This window comes from Podarcis erhardii (genome assembly GCF_964252035.2).
Source record: "Podarcis erhardii genome assembly, chromosome: 2".
NCBI classification, from domain to species: domain Eukaryota; kingdom Metazoa; phylum Chordata; class Lepidosauria; order Squamata; family Lacertidae; genus Podarcis; species Podarcis erhardii.
In genome coordinates, this window is record NC_138498.1 from 32,688,381 (window position 1) to 32,707,870 (window position 19,490).

Consider the following 19,490-nt stretch of genomic DNA (forward strand, 5'->3'; position numbering starts at 1 on the left):
AAAAAAGGGGGGGGGGAACCAGAGGAAAGTTTCCAGCCTTTTATTATTGACTGATAAAACACATGAGATTTCCAAACCACAGTTTGTCCAATGATGCAATTATACAGACAAGGAGTGCTTAACCTTTTCCCAAATGACAATTATCCTCTGCCAATGGCCACAAGTTATTTTCTGCTCTTTTCCAGTTTCTTTTTTTTCGGGGGGGGGGGGAGGGAGATTTGCAGGGATTAATCTGTAAGTATGGGAACGATTGAGCGCTTACTGCTCCCAACAGTAAATTCTTCCTTTTAAATGAACTTGTATTTGTGCTCCTTATGCAAATAGATGTTGGAAAATGTGGGTCTGTCAAGATAACATAGAGTTCTGCCCTCAGTCACTGATATTTGCTTCCTTACCTTCTGCAAAGGGTGGAGTAGAATTTTACACTGGGACACTCTGTGAGATTAGTATAACTGAGAAATAGCCATCTGTCTAGGGATAGCCATTATTTTTCATTGCTGACCAGGGATTTGTCCTAGACTACAGCCATTGTAGCACCCGGACCTTCCAAAACAAAGGCCTAAACAAGTCTTTGATCATCTTTGTTTGCTGTTCCTGGACAACCATCAATCCTTGAACCAGTAATTTTGAAGGGAATATAGCTGCCTCCATGGCTCAGCTTAGATTTATTTATTTTGAATAGTAATAGCCTGCTTTATGGTCCCAAGTGTCTCTCAAAGCTGTTCACTAAAGATCTGCCCAACACAATCACATGTAATATTAGGGACAGAAATAACATGGTGCACAATGGTGCCAGGATTATTCAGGCAGAATTTTCTGATCTCATCCTTAGTCTTCTGTGGTGTAAGCCTTAAGCCTCCACCAACTAGGCAACTGCTCCCACTGCAGTCCTCTGAGACAAAGGAATGGGGATGAGCAGCAGGACTTGGCAATCCATGATAGAGGCAAGTTCTCTCTTCAAGCTTCCAGAGTTATTTACTTCCTATGAAGCATCTCAAGTTGGTCCCAAACTGTATATATACTGTATATATGCAAGTAACAGCATCTTACACTTAGCTCATTGGTTAATTGGCAGCTGGTGCAATCCTTTCAGCAGTGGTGTAATATGATGGCAATATTCTGTCCCACTGAGTAGTTGAACTGCCACATTTTGCACTAGCTACACCTTCTGGCTCAACCTCAAAGGCAGCTCCATATAGAGTGTACTGCGACAATCCAAGCTGGAGGTTACCAGTGCATGGGTTACAGTGCCCAGGCTATCCTGGTCCAGAAACAGCTGTCGCTATCTTGTCAGCCAAAGCTGGAACAAAGCACTCCCAGCTGCTGGAGTCACCTGGACCTCTAGTGATAGATCTTATAAGCTTGGACAACTTTCTTAACAGTATTACTTACATAGGCCAATGCATAAACAACCCTTTTATCAACCATTTGTTGTGCCCAGTTTTGCACATAATTATTTACTTCTTCCACTTAATAAATTAACCTTAATATTTTTCCAGGTAAGTAACCCAACTGTCAACCAAGGTCAGCCCTATTCTAATGAACGATTGGGATTGGCCTCTCTACTGAAACTTCTAAAATTTACTCTAGCTAAGTAACCTCCATGAATTCTGAGCTGTTTACATAAATGTTCACAAAGTGGCATAAAAAAACAGCAGCAGCAACCATAACCATAGTTGGAGCAAGATTACTCAGTATCATTTGAATCTGGGCTGTGTTATAAAATATCTAAACAGACTTATTACACAATTATCCAGGGGGAGCAGCTCTCTCTTCCTACCTGCGCTCATGACACCTTGAACTCCTGTCTTCTGAATGCACTGTTCCACATCACTGAGGTACTGAATGTTTCCATTTGCAAACACAGGGATGTTTACAGCCTTTCTATGACAGCAGACAGAAACGCAAAAGCAACAATCAAATAAATGCACAAATAAAACTAAAACAGAAAGCAAATTCAAGAGCATCTGGAAACAAAACACATTTTAATGCTGTTAAAGCAACATACATAATACCCCTCCCCTCAGCTGTACGTATCTCACCCCACAGCCAAAGGTTTAGGTTAGGAAAACTGCCTCCCCAACACCTTGCAAGCTGTAGTTCCCTTACCTTACGGCCTGTATGTGCTCCCAGGAGGCCACGCCAGCAAGAGGCCCCTTCTGTTCTTTTGTGCGACCGTGGACAGTCAGCAGCTGGAACAGAGTTGTATTTGTTTTTCAATGCAGGTAAGACGAACACATAGCTTTGGTACATTTGCTTTGCTGCAGCATATGAAATATGGCAGGATTCCTTGCTTCCGGTATATCACATGTTGGCTTGGGATTCTGAGTTATGGGGAATCCTCCCATTTCAGCTAAATTATCTATGGTCACCAGGGCCGTGTCTTTATAAATCATACATAGAGCTCATCTTGAAAGCCTTATCCCAGATTAATTTGAATCAATAATGAAATTTTGATATGGGACTACAGCTTCTTCTAAATATAGAGTTAGAGCAAGAGCACTGTTGGGAATCTCTCCTGCTTGTTTCCCTTTTGATCATTCAGCAATCTTCTCTTTTCTAATATGTTACTGGCTCTTTTCACAGGAGAAAACAGTATGTCTCCAGCTTGTTGAAAAACAACGACCAAAGTCAGGAAAGCTGGGCAGGATTTGACTAATGAGTACTGTCAGTGGAAGTCCATGCAAGGACTTCCCCTTGTGCAATGGGGCTTCTCCCCCTACCCCAGAAATTGGCTTTGAGGAGAGGGCAAAATCCAGAGCAGCGGGGGCAGGAAGAAGGGGGTTCATTCTGTCTGGCAATCTGAAATAATTGCCTTGGTAGAACAACCAACATAATGTGACACTGGATCCCTCCCTGAATTTTTATTTCTAACTTTGTCAAAAAATACTTTGACTTGTTTTTTTAAAAAAATCACTGAGTTACTGTATATATCTGTTTGAATGAAGAATATTAGAGCCTTGCAACAAAACAGGAACAGCCAGCTTCTTACTTGACAACCAGCCTCCTCCAGCAACTGGGCATATTTCACAGTCTTGCCAATTTCTGGGAAAACACGGATTTTGCACGTGATGGGAACAGAGAGCTTCTCATTAGCCAACACAACTGGAAAACAGACAAAGATAACAGTTGTGAAATTGGTTGAAGTCAAAAGATCATGGGCCGTATCCAACGGTTGTGAAAGGCGGCGGCAAGCCCATGCAACCTCCCCGCTGCAGACCATTTTACTAGCCAAAGAGATTATTCAGAGGGACAGCTTGTGCTGTGTGACACAGAACTGTATCTGAAGGGTAGGGTGGAAGGGCCTAAAATGGAGTGGATGAAATTTGCACACAGTGCAGTTCTGCTGGCACAAGATTGCTCCACCGCATTTAGGAGACTTCCTTCTCTTGCACTGCAATACTGTGCAACACATCCCAACACTGTTCAGAAGCTTTGGGGGATATAGGGGCAGGCCAAGGGAAAGTCTGAGATGCAAGTTGTCTTCTCTGGCAGCTTCTAATGCAGCACCCCCTTCCACCCAATGTACTGCTTATACTATATTATCTGCCAGGCATGGGCAGAAGGTAGATGGGACCTACTGGTAGATCTCTTGAGCGATTTGCAGTAGATTCTGATTTGCAGAAGGATTTGTAGCAAGGATTCTGACTCCCAATTGTTTGACAATACTAACCATCCGCTTCCAAATAAGGCTAGTGAAATGACAAGTGCTTGGAGGGAGAACTAGGAGTAACTATATGGAGTAAAAAAACCCAAAATGGTATTTCCTCAAAGCCATGAAATACTGAACCCTACTATGCATATTTTCCACAGAAGTGTGTTCATACTGCTTAAAGCATCAATTCTTCCTACATATCCAGACCCTGAAATCTGAGATTCTCTATCAGCTGCCCCCACCAGCAGGTGGTTAGGGGCAAAAGGGCCTTTTCAGTAGTGACTCCCTGGCTATGGAGCACTTCCTTCAATATCTTTACAGCACCAGGTAAATATCTTTTCATTTTCCCAAGCATTTTAAATGAAGCTGTGGTCTTAATTTTGTTTAGCTATGTGATTTTTATTCTCTGTTCTCTCTGATTTTAATCTGCTGTAGTTTTAATGCTTTTAAAAATTCTACATTTAATTGCTGATTTTTTTTTGTAAGCAGCCCAAAGAACTGTGTTATAGGACAGCTTTTAAATAATATTAGGGGATTCCTTTTCATTTCCCCCCCTTCTCAACAGCTTTCCTTTCCTTTTTTCACTTCTTTGATACATTAATGAACAATGCACCTCAACTGACCTCTAAAATTGATGCCTCCTTTTTACATTTAAAAATTAAAGAATGCACACTGTGTATGTATAGTTGTTATATTTACATCCTGTCTTTCCTCCACAAAACTTTTTTTTTTTTTAAGTTTCACAACAATCTGCTAAAGTAGATTAAGAGCAACTTGCCAAAGACCATCTATTATGCGTCATAACTGATTGGGATTCCCAGGTTCAAGCACAACAGTCAAATGACAATGCTACAGGTTAGACAGGATATTAGAACAAACTAGATTAAGTTGCGTTCCAGCCTGCCAAGCTCAGTTTTGGTTGCTTCAGAGCTTTTTCTGGTCGCCAACTCCTGAAACTGGATTAGGCTTCAGAGTCTGTTCCTGTGTGTGTGACAACCTCCCAAAAGCAATGTGCTGATAATCCCATTGATATACAGGTGACAGCTCCATTTACACCTACATGATTATTTTCAGAGCCACTGAACACGAGGTTGCAAATTCCACATTTTATACTCCAAATCATAAGCAGAGACCATGTTTGTGTGCTTCAACATAGCTGCAAATTTGTGAACAGCTGGAAACTTGCAAAAAAATGAGACAAGCCGCAAATAGTATACAATGAACCATCCTATCCTGTGTCAAGGAACAAAATTAATGCCCTGCTTGGTGCATGACAAGTCCTGCAGGATCAGGTTTAAGGTGCTGGTTTTAACCTTCAAAGCCCTATACGGCCTAGGACCCTCGTACCTACGGGACCGCCTCTCCTGGTATGTCCCACAGAGGAACTTACGGTCTTCAAATAAAAACATCTTGAAGGTCCCAGGCCACAGAGAGGTTAAGCTGGCCTCAACTAGAGCCAGGGATTTTTCGGCTGCGGCTCCAACCTGGTGGAACACTCTGTCACAAGAGACAAGGGCCCTGCAGGACTTAACATCTTTCCGCAGGGCCTGCAAGACAGAGCTGTTCCACCAGGCCTTTGGTCAGGGTGTAGCCTGACTGCCTCCTTTGGCAATCTTTACAGAACTTTAGTTTATGGTTGCCATCAATTTTGATTTTAATTAATTTTTATAATGTTTTTAGAATGTTGTACTATTTTAGTGTTGTTAGCCACCCTGAGCCCGGCTTCGGCTGGGGAGCGCGGGATATAAATAAAAATATTATTATATTATTATTATTATTATTATTATTATTATTATCTCCAAAGACAATCCCTTGCATTTTTTATTTATTCTGCTCTTCTCCTACTCCGTTCTCAAGAGCATCATGGACTTACTCATCTTCTGAAGAAGCTTCCATTCCTCCTGCAAGAATGCTCCATAGTGACCTACATACAAACGCACACACAAAGAAAAACCACCCATAAAATCACAGCCTAGTAGAGACACATTGATAGGAAAGTTTTTGACATAAAACAGGTAAGTATAGATGAAAACTATAACTGCAGACCCACAGTAATGTTTCTGCTTAGGCAGGGAAAGGGAAACATAACATTGTTTCTTCAAAATGTATTTAGAAAATAAACATAGCAACAAACTATTATCTCACTCTTTATGCCAGAACTGCAAGGATTTGAAATTTGCAGCACAGACTTCTAATTACATTCATATTTTGCTCACACCAACTAGAGTTCCTAGAAGCCTGGTCTGTCCTTCCATTACCTGACTACAGAATCTGCTTCCTTTGTTTCCTAAATAGTCTTTTAAATTAGAGAAATATAAGAAGCTTAAATTATAAGGCGCCAGCAGGTTGTTACATGAGACAGCACTTAAACTTTATGAGAGGTTTAAAATGCATATACCATTAAGGACTGATTCAGAGTCTGCTGCACAAATCAAGCCTGCAACCCTAAACACACTCACTGGATGGTAATTCATGTTCAACGTCCGAGTAAATATGTTTAAGACTGGACTGTAAAGTTTCACAAATTAATCCAGATTAGAATTGCTCAAGAGCATTTAGTAATGCCATGCTATGAACTTTTACTAAGATGCAAATCCTACTGTGTTTAATGGGGCTTCCGCCCATGTAAGTGTGAACAACATTCCCATCCAAATTATTTAAGGTTTTGGTTTGCACATACCTCTTTTTGCAATCATTTGAGGACACCCCAAATTCAAGTCAATAGCATCACAGTAATCTTGAGCCAACAAGGCAGCCTGGACAAACACTTCTGGGTCATTGGCACAGAACTGTGAAACAGGCATACAGGCCAAAGAATAAGTGAGAGGCAACTTTAACACCCAAGTATGACAATGCATTTATAAAACAAAACAACAACAACTTATTTATACCCCACCCATTTGGCTGGGTTTCCCCAGCCACTCTGGGCGGCTTCCAACAGAATATTAAGCAGAATAAAACTTCAAGCATTAAAAACTTCCCTAAACAGGGCTGCCTTCAGATGTCTTCTAAAAGTCAGATAGTTGTTTATTTCCTTGACATCTGGTGGGAGGGCATTCGACAGGGTGGGTGCCACCACCGAGAAGGCCCTCTGCTTGGTTCCCTGTAACCTCATTTCTTGCAGTGAGGAAACCGCCAGAAGGCCCTCGGAGCTGGACCTCAGTGGGGGTGGAACAATGGGGGTGGAGACGCTCCTTCAGTACTACTCAGTTAAGCTCCTTATTACTTAGGATTGTCATTAATGCCAAGATCATTTCCCCAAACCTATTTAAACACCCAATTTTTTGCCTATGTAGTAATCTGCCCTGTAGTTTCCATACTTATTTCTCACATCCTGCAGCACATTGTTTCATACCCTGTTACTATTCATTTTAGCCCTCCCACAAAGATCTAAATGGATTAAATGCATATCTAGACATCAGATGAGTGAACAACGATAATTATAAACAAGGAGTGGGGAATGGCCACAAAAAGGAATAGTATGGGTCTTTTTTCTTGATCAGTCATGGTAAGGTTTCTATTCTTATAATGATACAAGCTTGCATAACCACACAAACATACTCAAAACGTACCTCTAACATGGAAAGCACTCCAAGCCTAAGAGCAGAATCCAGTGGTCCTTGGGAGGGCATCCTCGGGGACCACAGGAATTTGCAATTTCTTTGTCCATAGACAGAGATGAAGGTGTGCACCCACAGAAGCCTCCTAACTAAAGCCCCATCTCTGCTCTTGGTGCTTTGAGAGGGCAAAAAGGAGGCATTCTGGGATGGGGGATCAGGGGAGGCACCAGATCTGCTAGAATCAAAGCCTGACACACCCCTAGAACAAGGAACACATGCCTGCCCTCAAGTTGGTGTGATAATCCACTGAGAACAAAGGGAAGGAATTATTTTCTTTTTAAGTCAAGGCGAGGGGGAGGGGAAGACACAGCTCCTGCTTTCTGCCATGAGCACAGCAGGGTTTGGATTGGGCAGTCCTTTTGTCTCAACTCTTGCATTCCATGACCCAGAAGGGGAGTTTGGCTTGCTAGACATGCCTCTTTTTGTCCTTAAGGTTATGGCAATTATTATTCTACAATAGCTGTTGTAACACTATCTATTTTAAAATCATTTCTTCCAAAAGCCACCATTAAAGGACAGCATAAAAATATAAAGCGAAATTATGTGATAGCTATTACCTGCACAATCAAAGGTCTATCTTCAGGGCACACATCACAATACAAGTTTTCTTTACGGTAATTGGCATCTCTGACAAAGACCTGAGCATGCAGCATAGGGGTATAACACAGCTGGGCTCCATGGCGGCGACTTAACAGTCTCCAAGCCAGTTCACTCTGATCCACCATGGGAGCAACCACAAAACGGGCACCTTTCAGTGTGTTTCTCCAGAACTCAAAGCCCTCAAGTTTGGGCATCTTCCTTTGACTGGAAGAAAATGGAAACAAAAGGTTCTCTAATAGATTCTAGTAAGCAAGCAACAGTTTATATGGCTTTTAGCTTTGTTCCGTACACAGCTCTCTGCAGTAAGCATGCTAAAAAAATGCACAAAACATGTGGGGAACCCTTCCTTCCCCCACAAAAAACCCACACAAAAGAAAACAATTCAAGAAGAATAAATGTTTGTAGAGCCCTGTAATGTGCAATTCAGATACTTACAAGTCTCTTCTATGTTCTTCTAGGACTAGGTGATTTTTAGTGAAGAGCAAGAGCAAATAAGAGTTTTTACAGAATTACACAGTATCCCATATTTTGGAATATCCTGCATTTCTTACTTGTCTTTTTATACTTTATGATCATAATTTGATGATTCTGTGAACATCAGTGTGAGCTGTCTGACACTTTTGTTGTTTAGTCTTTTAGTCGTGTCCGACTCTTCGTGACCCCATGGACCAGAGCCAGCCAGGCACTTCTGTTCTCCACTGCCTCCCGCAGTTTGATCAAACTCATGCTGGTAGCTTCAAGAACACCATCCAACCATCTCATCCTCTGTCGTCCCCTTCTCCTTGTGCCCTCCATCTTTCCCAACATCAGGGTCTTTTCCAAGGAGTCTTCTCTTCTCATGAGGTGGCCAAAGTATTGGAGCCTCAGCTTCAGGATCTGTCCTTCCAGTGAGCACTCAGGGCTGATTTCCTTAAGAATGGATACGTTTGATCTTCTTGCAGTCCATGGGACTCTCAAGAGTCTCCTCCAGCACCATAATTTAAAAGCATCAATTCTTCAGCGATCAGCCTTCTTTATGGTCCAGCTCTCACTTCCATACATCACTACTGGGAAAACCATAGCTTTTACTATACGGACCTTTGTTGGCAAGGTGATGTCTCTGCTTTTTAAGATGCTGTCTAGGTTTGTCATTGCTTTTCTCCCAAGAAGCAGGCGTCTTTTAATTTTGTGACTGCTGTCACCATCTGCAGTGATCATGGAGCCCAAGAAAGTAAAATCTCTTACTGCCTCCATTTCTTCCCCTTCTATTTGCCAGGAGGTGATGGGACCAGTGGCCATGATCTTCATTTTTTTGATGTTGAGCTTCAGACCATATTTTGCGCTCTCCTCTTTCACCCTCAATAAAAGGTTCTTTAATTCCTCCTCACTTTCTGCCATCAAGGTTGTGTCATCTGCATATCTGAGGTTGTTGATATTTCTTCCGGCAATCTTAATTCCGGCTTCGGATTCATCCAGCCCAGCCTTTCGCATGATGAATTCTGCATATAAGTTAAATAAGCAGGAAGACAAAATACAGCCTTGTCGTACTCCTTTCCCAATTTTGAACCAATCAGTTGTTCCATATCCAGTTCTAACTGTAGCTTCTTGTCCCACATAGAGATTACTCAGGAGACAGATGAGCTGATCAGGCACTCCCATTTCTTTAAGAACTTGCCATAGTTTGCTGTGGTCGACACAGTCAAAGGCTTTTGCATAGTCAATGAAGCAGAAGTAGATGTCTTTCTGGAACTCTCTAGCTTTCTCCATAATCCAGTGCATGTTTGCAATTTGGTCTCTGGTTCCTCTGCCTCTTCTAAATCCAGCTTGCACTTCTGGGAGTTCTCTGTCCACATACTGCTTGAGCCTTCCTTGTATAATTTTAAGCATAACCTTGCTAGCGTGTGAAATGAGTGCAATGGTGCGGTAGTTGGAGCATTCTTTGGCACTGCCCTTCTTTGGGATTGGGATGTAGACTGATCTTCTCCAATCCTCTGGCCACTGCTGAGTTTTCCAAACTTGCTGGCATATTGAGTGTAGCACCTTAACAGCATCATCTTTTAAAATTTTAAATAGTTCAGCTGGAATACCTTCACTTCCACTGGCCTTGTTACTTGCAGTGCTTTCTAAGGCCCATTTGACTTCACTCTCCAGGATGTCTGGCTCAAGGTCAGCAACCACACTACCTGGGGTGTACGAGACATCCATATCTTTCTGGTATAATTCCTCTGTGTATTCTTGCCACCTCTTCTTGATGTCTTCTGCTTCTGTTAGGTCCTTACCACTTTTGTCCTTTATTATGGTAATCTTTGTACGAAATGTTCCTTTCATATTTCCGATTTTCTTGAACAGATCTCTGGTTCTTCCCATTCTGTTGTTTTCCTCTATTTCTTTGCATTGCTTGTTTAAGAAGGCCTTCTTGTCTCTCCTTGCTATTCTTTGGAAATCTGAATTCAATTTCCTGTATCTTTCACTATCTCCCTCGCATTTTGCTTGCCTTCTCTCCTCCGCTATTTGTAAAGCCTTGTTGGACAGCCACTTTGCTTTCTTGCATTTCTTTTTCATTGGGATGGTTAAAAAAGAAATGCAAGAAAGCAAAGTGGCTGTCCAACAGTATTGCAAAAAAACAAACAAAAAGAAAACAAAAAAATTCACATCACAGCAACACTCATTTTGATATTTTTATCTGATCTATTGTAGCAATTGCATTACTGTATCTTAGCAAGCCAATGCTGAAGTGATGTTATATTAAGACACTACTATACAAATAGCACCAATGCAACACTTTCATCTTGTTATCGTTAGATCATTCACGTGGGGAAACTATTGCAAGAAAAAGGGGCTGTGGACCAAAGCTTCAAGGTAAGTGATAGTCATATCACTCCCTCTGTCCTATGAAGCTATACCTGCAAGGCTGGGGATACCCACCTGCTGCCTCACATCAGTCCACTCCAGAGCTGACAAATATGTACATGCCAAAAGTTTGGCCAAACTGTGGCTTAGACAGGCCACAGAGGGACAGCCCGGGACAGCCGCCCAAAAAACATCCCACTCTGCCACTGATTCCCTCCTCCTCAGCCTACTATTTTGCTAAGTCCAAAACAGCAGCATTGGGGGGAAGCACAATGGTGGCAAAGGAGCCACCCCAGCTGTCCCTTTGCTGCTCACCTGTCTCTCCCACAGAGGACTGGGATTTTAAGAAGGAGATTGAGAGTACACTGATTTGCTTAGAGCAAGCAGATTGCTCTTGCTTGGTTTGCCTACTTTGTTGTGATTACGGCTTTATCAACTTGCTTAAACACTATACCGAAAGCACATTTTTGTTTTTTTTTGTTTTTTTAAACGTTTTTATTGCATTTTCAGTTTACAGAAGAAAAAAGAAGAAAAATAAATAATACTCCAACTTTCAAAATACATTTTTAAATTGTTAGCTGGACTTCCCCACACCTCCCTCACCCTGCATTCTTTACAATAAAACATATCAGCAAATTATTACCTTGTTTCGTATCTTATTTATATCTTTCAAAATATTTTACTTCTAATTTTAAGGTGCCTTCTATCTAATATTTATGCCTTAAAATAAAAAATATAATAACCTTAAATTTCAACTTTTTCTTCAGTGTAACTTATCTTCCTATTTTCTCGATCTAGTTGCAGGAGCTAAGTTCCAAAACATGCAGATTCTTAACATTCATATAGCTTGTATTGTTTTTGCAAATAGTCCTTAAATTTTTTCCAATCTTCTTCCGTTGTCTCTTCCTCCAAATCCCGGATTCTGCCAGTCATTTCGGCCAAACCGAAAGCACATTTTTGTGGAGGCAAAGCTGTTGCCAGTGTGTTTTAGTCTCCCTCTCTTTTGTCAACAGTTCATTTTAATTAAAGATGCAAGTTGTTTTAAACTGCTTTTATTCATCATTTAAACGTGTCCCGCCACTAAGGAGGTCTTAACAGAAGCAAGCGGCATAAAATACAAAGGAATAAATGAAAATGTAAAAAAACAACAACCCTACAGTGGAGGCTCCCCCATCCCAACCAGGGAGGTTTGCATGTTCTTAAGGTCAGATAAATAAAAGAAGGAAGAGCAGCTGGTCTATGGCGTTAGTGATATACCCCACGCCACCCCCTTTGCAAGAGAGCAACAGGGGCCGGTTCCGCGCTCCTTTCTAGGCTGGCATTATCCTGGGAGAAAAGGAGCTGCGCTGAAGAAGGCGAGGCACCTGCAGGGGGAAGGACCTTCCGGGGCCACAAGGCTTTCCCTGCCGCTCGGCTCTAAAGCGCGCCCAGCCCAGCGCTGCTCAAACAGGGCGGCCGCCCTCGAGGACTTAGGCCCTGAGCCGCGCCCTCCCGCCTGCCCGCCCGCCCGCCCGAGTACACGGCCCCCTGGCCCGAGCCTTCCGCTCTCTCCCTCTCCGGTACCTGGTTCCTACTGAGGCGGAGCCCCGGGCAGGGCGCTGAGACAGCCGGACGGCGCCTCCGCCATCCCACTCCGACCGGCACAGCGGCGGTGCAACTTCAAACGGGGCTCCTTCGGAAACGGAGGCGCGGGCGGAAAGGGGCCGCGAGGAAACCCGGCCCCTCCCGGCCTCCCCCTAGCGGACAGGTTCGCCCAGGCTAGGAAGCGCCTTATTGCCAGCTGCGCATTTAAAGCTCTCACAACGACAGCGGGGCGGGCAGCGAGTTAGCAGAATACCCCGGGGCAGGGAAAGGACCCCTGGATGGTTAAGTACAGTCAAAGGCGACTATGGGGTTGTGGCGCTCATCTCGCTTTCAGGCCAAGGGAGCCAGCATTTGTCCACAGACAGTTTTTCTGGGTCATGTGGACAGCATGACTAAACCACTACTGGTGCATGAAAACACCATTTACCTTTCTGCCGCAGCAGTACCTTTTTATCTACTTGCACTGGTATGCTTTTGAACTGCTAGGTTGGCAGGAACTGGCTGCTGTGGGGATTCAAACCGCCGGCCTTCTGACTGGCAAGCCCAAGAGGCTCAGTGGTTTAGACCACAGCGCCACCCACTTCCCTACAATAATGATAATAAGGCATGTAGTACTGTAGGAAAATTGTGGTTTTTGTTTCCTTCGACACTGGTTGCAATAATAGCACAGAGTGGAATGTGGCTGCATGGGGTAGCTAGGGCAAGGGCCAAACTCTTTCCCCACCCTTTCCTGAGTTGTGAGATTATTCCTTTGTATGCTGTCTGTGAATTTAGGCATGTGCATGTGTGTGCGCGTGTGTGTGAGTGAAAGAGAGATATTTATTTATACCCACCTTTGAGTCAAGGGCAGAACTGAAAATTACTAGATAAAAGGACTGCTGCTGTTCAGCATCCGTCTCAAGTGCTCCTCTGATCTCCCAAAAGGTGTAGTCATACTTACTCTATTACTAAGTGATGAGGTCATTGTATTGTGCATTTTCTTGTCCCTATCAGCAGCAGTCAGTAAGTGGAAAATGCATGCTGTGGCAGCATTGTGCTATGGGTGAGAGATATTATATGTAAGAAGGGACTTTTGGAGAACTCAACACTGGGATACCACTTCCTGTGCTGGCCCTGTGTTTTCATTTGGTACCTAGTGTGGGCCTTGCTGGTCATAAGTACACGATTTCATGTAGGTGAATCAGTTGTCAGTTTGTAAGCAACTTTTACAGACTTGTTAAGAGCTACTGGTTTTCATTTTGTCCTAATCTTGTTTACATTTTAACAATGAAAAATGTACTGTTAGTGGCTTTATTGTATTTGTTTCCATATAATGAGGAGAGAAGAAACTATTTGAGTTTGGGCGTGGTTGTTTTCTGCAATGTGAAAGTCTGTGGACCGACTTGTACTGACCAAGCAGGAGCCCATGAGGATAGATGAGGCTTGGTGGAAGGAGAGGTGCTCCCCATTTATATGGAGATTACCGTATTTTTCGCCCTATAGGACGCACTTTTCCCCCTCCAAAAATGAAGGGGAAATGTGTGTGCGTCCTATGGGGCGAATGCAGGCTTTCCCGGGCTTCCTGCAGCTCTGTGCCACCCTCCAGAACCCGGCGCAAAGCCGTGCGGGGCTCCAGAGGGTAGCGCAGAGCTGCTTGCGCTCCCAGGCTTCCTGCAGCTCTGCGCCACCCTCTGGAGCCGGGCGCGAAGCCGCGCGGGGCTCCGGATGGTGGCGCAGAGCTGCCTGCATTCCGAAGCCTGGTACGCGCCCAGGCTTCGCGCACCTCTCCGCAAGCCTGGGGAGACCGGTGCGGCTCCCTAGGCTTGTGGATAGCAGGCTTCCCCCGCGCCTGCCCCGTGCCTGGGGGGGGGGAATAATTTTGTTTCTTTATCCCCCCCCAAAAAAATAGGTGCGTTCTATGGGGCGAAAAATACGGTTTGTTCTGAGGCACTGCGCGTATCAGTGAAATTGTATATAATTGAAACCCATTGAAAAAGTCTGCAACACCCCATTTCACTCTGCTCCGCCCTGCCCCCCCCATTCCACCTCCATCCTTTTAGTAACATTCTAGTGACGTCTTTATGTTGTTTCTGGGTCACTTCCGGGCAATGCGTTTTTTCTAAAAGATGTTTAGGGGTACTCTCATTCCATCTGAGACTTGGGAAACACCATGACAGGAAATGAGGCTGCCATCGGGGGTATCAAGGGAACTGACAATTCACCGTACTAGAGAAGAAACTATTTTTAAAAAACGTTTTTAGTTTCTTCTCCTGTTAGATTCACAAAATGTTTAGGTATATGCGTCCCCCTGTGTCCCCCAAGAAAGAAAGCACTGCTTCTGGGTATACAGTCGCTCACATAGTGAACATGTGTAAATAGGGGGCTGCCTGTACTCAGTCAGTCAGGCTCCAGGGGTCAGCAAACTTTTTTAGCAGGGGGCCGGACTACTGTCCCTCAGACCTTGTGGGGGGCCGGACTATATTTTTTTTGGGGGGGGGAGAACGAATCCCCACAAATAACCCAGAGATGCATTTTAAATAAAAGGATACGTTCTACTCATGTAAAAACATGTCCATGGGCCAGATTTAGAAGGCAATTGGTGCTGGATCTGGCCCCCAGGTCTTAGTTTGCCTACGCATGGGCCAGGCAGTTACTGCAAGACCTTGGATAGTTCCGAGCAGACAAATTGTATCCACTGAGCCCTTATATATTCCTCCTGGCTTTTACCCTTCTCAGACTCTACCCATTTCATGAGACCTAAGAACCTTAAAGAACATAGCACTCTGCCTCCCTGTTAGATCCTGCCTAGTGTGTTGCCTGTGGTGATAAGCAGGCACTGGGGAGCGTGAGATTCCTAGTGTAGAGAGAGTGGGATCCTCAGAGGAACCTGGCTTTTTTTGGGGGGGGGATCCTTGTTCAGAAGTATGTGATTCAAGGGGCTCCCAACGAACAGGATCAGGCTCCAGCTTGGTCTTGGGTCCTGGGGCCTTCATGACTTGTGGTGCTGACTCTTCTTCTCTTCCTTCTCTGGGTCAGTGTCAACAGGTGGCAGCATTGCTCAATTTTGTATAAGCAAATAAACGCACACGCTTAAAACATGCATGGGTAGTATCAAATGCTAGCTGTTGGCACAGCTAGATATGATCAGATATGTTAATCACAGTAAACTAATGGGAGCTAAGATGCAATACAAACTCCGGTAAGTTGTTTATTTAGGCAGACTCCACTCAACATGGGACAACTTAAAAGTTTACATGGGACATTGTAAAGCTTAGACATTCCTGAATTAATAGCTTTTGTTTTGAAATAAATAATGCAAGAACTTTTATCTTTCTTTCCCCCAAACATCTCAGTGCAAGTATGCATTCTGTATCCCAATGTTACAACTAGCAGCCTGAACATTTGCTTAAGAATTGCCATAAGTAATGCTCTCTAATAATAAAAACACTATACCGTACTTCTGGTTTAATTACTGCAAATTGGCTCCTTTATATAATGACTAATGATCAGTGTGGATTCAAGGCTGCCTCAGCTATTAAGTAGGCTTAGGCTGCAATCTTATACAGCAACCTGGGAGCAAATCCTCATGAACTCAGTGCGGTATAAATTAGATGTGTTGGAATCCACCACTAAGGAATCTGGAGCGAGCTGTAAAATCACACTCTTTCCCCCAGTCCTTCCCATTGCACACATAACTAAATCTGTCCCTTTAAGCATGCTTTCTTGACTTTTACTTTGAATATTTTAAAAAAACAAAAACAATGTTTTTATAGTGCTTGGGAGAACTTTTTGTTGTTCTGAAAAGCAGTATAGAAATGCTTAAATAACCAATTAGGACACTCCAAACCTAGGCCCTTGAAAACATGCCCTAGTCTTAATTCAGAAGTATATATTTCATTTCTATCAATAGACATTTCTCTTTAGAAGAGAGACATCTTAGACTATAATTTAGGATGACTGCACATATGTGTGGGGTGGGCGGGGGTGGTGGTGTCAAAATGGCAAGTACCACGCCTAATGTGTGTTCATTCCTTTCTTTTGAAGGTTAGAGCAGTGCTTACATGGGTAGGAGCTGCCTTGCCAAATTTGGGATTGAGGGCAAATTAGTTCTCCAGCCATTGTTGGACTAAAACTCTTGTCATCCCTAGCTAGCAGGACCAGTGGTCGGGGATAGTGATTATAGTCCAAAAACTGCTGGAGATCCAAGGTTGGGGAAACCCTGAATTAACATGAACAGTGCAAACAATGCTTGATGCTCAAATGTGCTGTTTAAGCCACAGTTCTAGGCAAAGTTACCTGAGAGTAAATCTCCACTGAACTTAATGGAGCTTACTTCAGCATATACATATAAAGGATTACAGTGGTAATGTTATATATAATGCCTAAAGGTTTTGAGAGCAGCCTAAGAGAATCCCACATTTTCGGATTTCGGAGTAAAGACAATTCAGAACTAGCCTCGCTACTGGAAAGATTCCATTCTAGTTTTTAGGTTTATTACAGATCACCTGCCTATGGCACACAGATTAGCTCCTGCAAGTAAGTTGGTTTAAACAGCCCTCGTACCTCCTTCACTTCTGGGATGCTGGCTTATTAAGACTGCAATCCCAAAAAACATTTTGGAAGAAGCCCTGTTAAACTCAGTGGGACTTACTTCTGATTAGAAATGTATAGGATTGCACTGTAAACCTACTCAAATGTGTCCCCTGGATGAATTTTTCCTGTAAATACTAGCACTTTTAACAGCAGTTCTCAAAACAGCTGGCATGGTGGTTAGCCCTGTTCCACTGATGGGGAAATGAAGGCTGTTAAGTTGATGAGCTTCTAAAACCACAAAAGAAGAAAGAACTAAGAGGAACATTTGAGACTACACGATTTCCAGTCATGTAGCATGGTTATTTGATTATACATGCATGAGGCATCAAAGCAAGAGGAAGCCACTGTCCAATGAACTTGGATAAGGTTTTTGCAGCCACCAAGCTATAGTACCTGAAGAAACTGGGGGTGTATCTCTCCCCACCTCAACCCCTGCTTCCAGAAAGGAATAGAAAATGCAAGTAAATATTAATAAGCACAGAGTATAGAAATAAGAGTCAAGGAAAGCCATGGCAGAGTTTAAGTCACCTTTAATTCCAGGAGAGCCACAAAAGAAAGGGGGCTCCAGAGCTTTTTCACAAAGGAATGTAAAAATGAAAATGAAAACACACACACACAAAACAGAACAGGTCTGATCTGAAAACGTATTCATTTTACATTTCAGATTTCCAAGGAATTTTCCCTTAAAATTAAAAACTAAAACCAGCCACTAAGCTGCGTGTCCACAGAGGATCACCTAGCCAACCAGATCCCAGCAGGTATGGAACTTGTGTGCAATCTCTATGCCCCAGCACTAATTAAAATAACCCAGCAGAGAACCTGGATTCTAAAGCAGTTTGGGGAGGCACAACAATCCTGCTGGATACTGATTGCTCCATGTGTCTCCTCTGTATCATTATTGCAGCAAAGATGTTCCGATTCTTCTACAAGCATATCCAACACAGATGAGGCAAGAAAAGGCTTACTGCTTCCAGTTTTTGTTTCTCCAAAGGGGTTTTAGGCAAATATTCATAACTACTACAGACTTCTTTTTTTGGATGGATGAGACGGGGAGATGGTTCAGCTGTGGGAGGGTTAAATCAGGTTCTTGTCAACAAGAACTCATATGAAGTCTGAGCAACCCTTGAAGCAGCAAATGGGGCGGGGGGAATTAAGAAGCTAGATTGAAAGTATTTGGGGGAAATTACCACACTGGGTGCAGAAAGCTGTATACATCTGATCCATGCATTTTCCAGATGAATGCAGGAATTATCTTAAAGTTGCCCCCAACCTCTGCTAAGGAAAAGACGCTATACATGCTCCAAGCTTGGATTCCCTTCCATCAGAGACTGAATATGGGACCAGCAACATAGCAGAAGCAGCTTCACCTCTCTGTGGAGAAAGGTGGTGCTTATCATAGGAATCTATCTTCCATTCCAAATGACCACATTGTTCTAAAGATGAATTTTGGTTTTAATTTTGTAAAAACGAGGCAACCAAACAGCCGCAGGGGGAAAAAATACTCCACAGTCAAATATTTTGTCCTTATCATTTAGCCAATGACTAATTAAAACAGTGAGCCTCTAATAAAGTAACAATAAAATAAATACCTAGAATATTTCAGATTAGAAATAATAGTTACAAAAAAGCCTCAATGGAATTAACTTACTGATACTGCTACAGAACTGACTCCTTCACAGACAAATGTGCCTCCAAAATCAGTTGCAGCTTCCCTCCTTACTCCCTAGGCTTGGTCAGTTTCACTTATCCTTTGGAATACTTCTAGACAACAATACAATACAATACAATACAAAGCACAAAATACACACACACAGTCTGCTAATTCTTTTTTTGTGTGTACTGCAAATGGTGTAAAATGTTGCCCTCGATACAGGTCCTTGCAACAGTGCAAAAATAATGTCACTGCACTGGAGAGAGAGGGGAGGGGGGACTCTGGTCATTTGGACATCCTAGACTTGGCTGCGGAGCAGATGACATGATGGATTACAGGAAGAGTTCCTTGGGGTTGTCCTAAGGGTTAGCTTTGAATTCTCTCTAGCAATGACAGTAAAGTTTCTCAAGTATCTAGCCTTCTCGAACACTGTCCCGAGGTTCTGCCAACGAGCTATGGATGATCCCAGTAATTGACTCGACACCATCTCCTTCCAGGATCGTGCGATGGTCCCCTTCAACAATGTGGACAAACACTTTTCCATCACAGACCTGCAAAGGGCACAAAGATATAAAAGAGAACATCACACACACACACACACACACACTTTTTTAGTTTCATACACCTTCTGCCTTTCCATTCAGGAGAATGAGAAGGAACTCCTAACGACCCTTTTCTTCTTTTCACTACTTTCCATATTTTCTTTGTCTTCTTTAAATCAATCACAGCCAAAGACATGTCAAGCAAGGCCTAAGACCTTTTTTATTTTAGGTTAATCATTCCATAACCTAGCAAACTAAATATTCAGCTGCTGCTGCTGCTGCTTCATAGGCCAGAAAAATACTTGCAGAAAGTAAAGATAAGGAGTTGCATCAAGCCTTTGAGCTCTATATCATGTGCTGTTAAGCTTTGACTTTTGGAGCACTTCAGTTTTCAGTGAGGGGCAGAGATGTTTAGAAGATGGCTGCAAACCATCAAG

At 43.1% G+C, this 19,490-nt stretch overlaps 2 protein-coding genes across 2 annotated transcripts in view; both read right to left on the bottom strand.

Moving 5' to 3' along the window:
- Nucleotides 1-12,396, bottom strand: part of DUS1L (dihydrouridine synthase 1 like) — an 18,278-nt gene extending 5,882 nt beyond the window's left edge. The window contains exons 1-7 of the mRNA XM_081851995.1: nt 12,268-12,396; nt 7,833-8,079; nt 6,336-6,444; nt 5,529-5,579; nt 2,993-3,105; nt 2,110-2,192; nt 1,710-1,884 (exon numbers count right to left, since the gene is read on the bottom strand). Coding sequence (XP_081708121.1) covers nt 1,710-1,884; nt 2,110-2,192; nt 2,993-3,105; nt 5,529-5,579; nt 6,336-6,444; nt 7,833-8,069 — 768 coding nt within the window. The 5' untranslated portion in view covers nt 8,070-8,079; nt 12,268-12,396. The remainder of the gene's footprint in view (nt 1-1,709; nt 1,885-2,109; nt 2,193-2,992; nt 3,106-5,528; nt 5,580-6,335; nt 6,445-7,832; nt 8,080-12,267) is intronic.
- Nucleotides 12,397-17,373: 4,977 nt separating this feature from the next.
- The window catches only part of FASN (fatty acid synthase), a 62,690-nt gene continuing 60,573 nt past the window's right edge, over nt 17,374-19,490 (bottom strand). Inside the window, exon 43 of the mRNA XM_081850619.1 lies at nt 17,374-19,062. Coding sequence (XP_081706745.1) covers nt 18,925-19,062 — 138 coding nt within the window. The 3' untranslated portion in view covers nt 17,374-18,924. The remainder of the gene's footprint in view (nt 19,063-19,490) is intronic.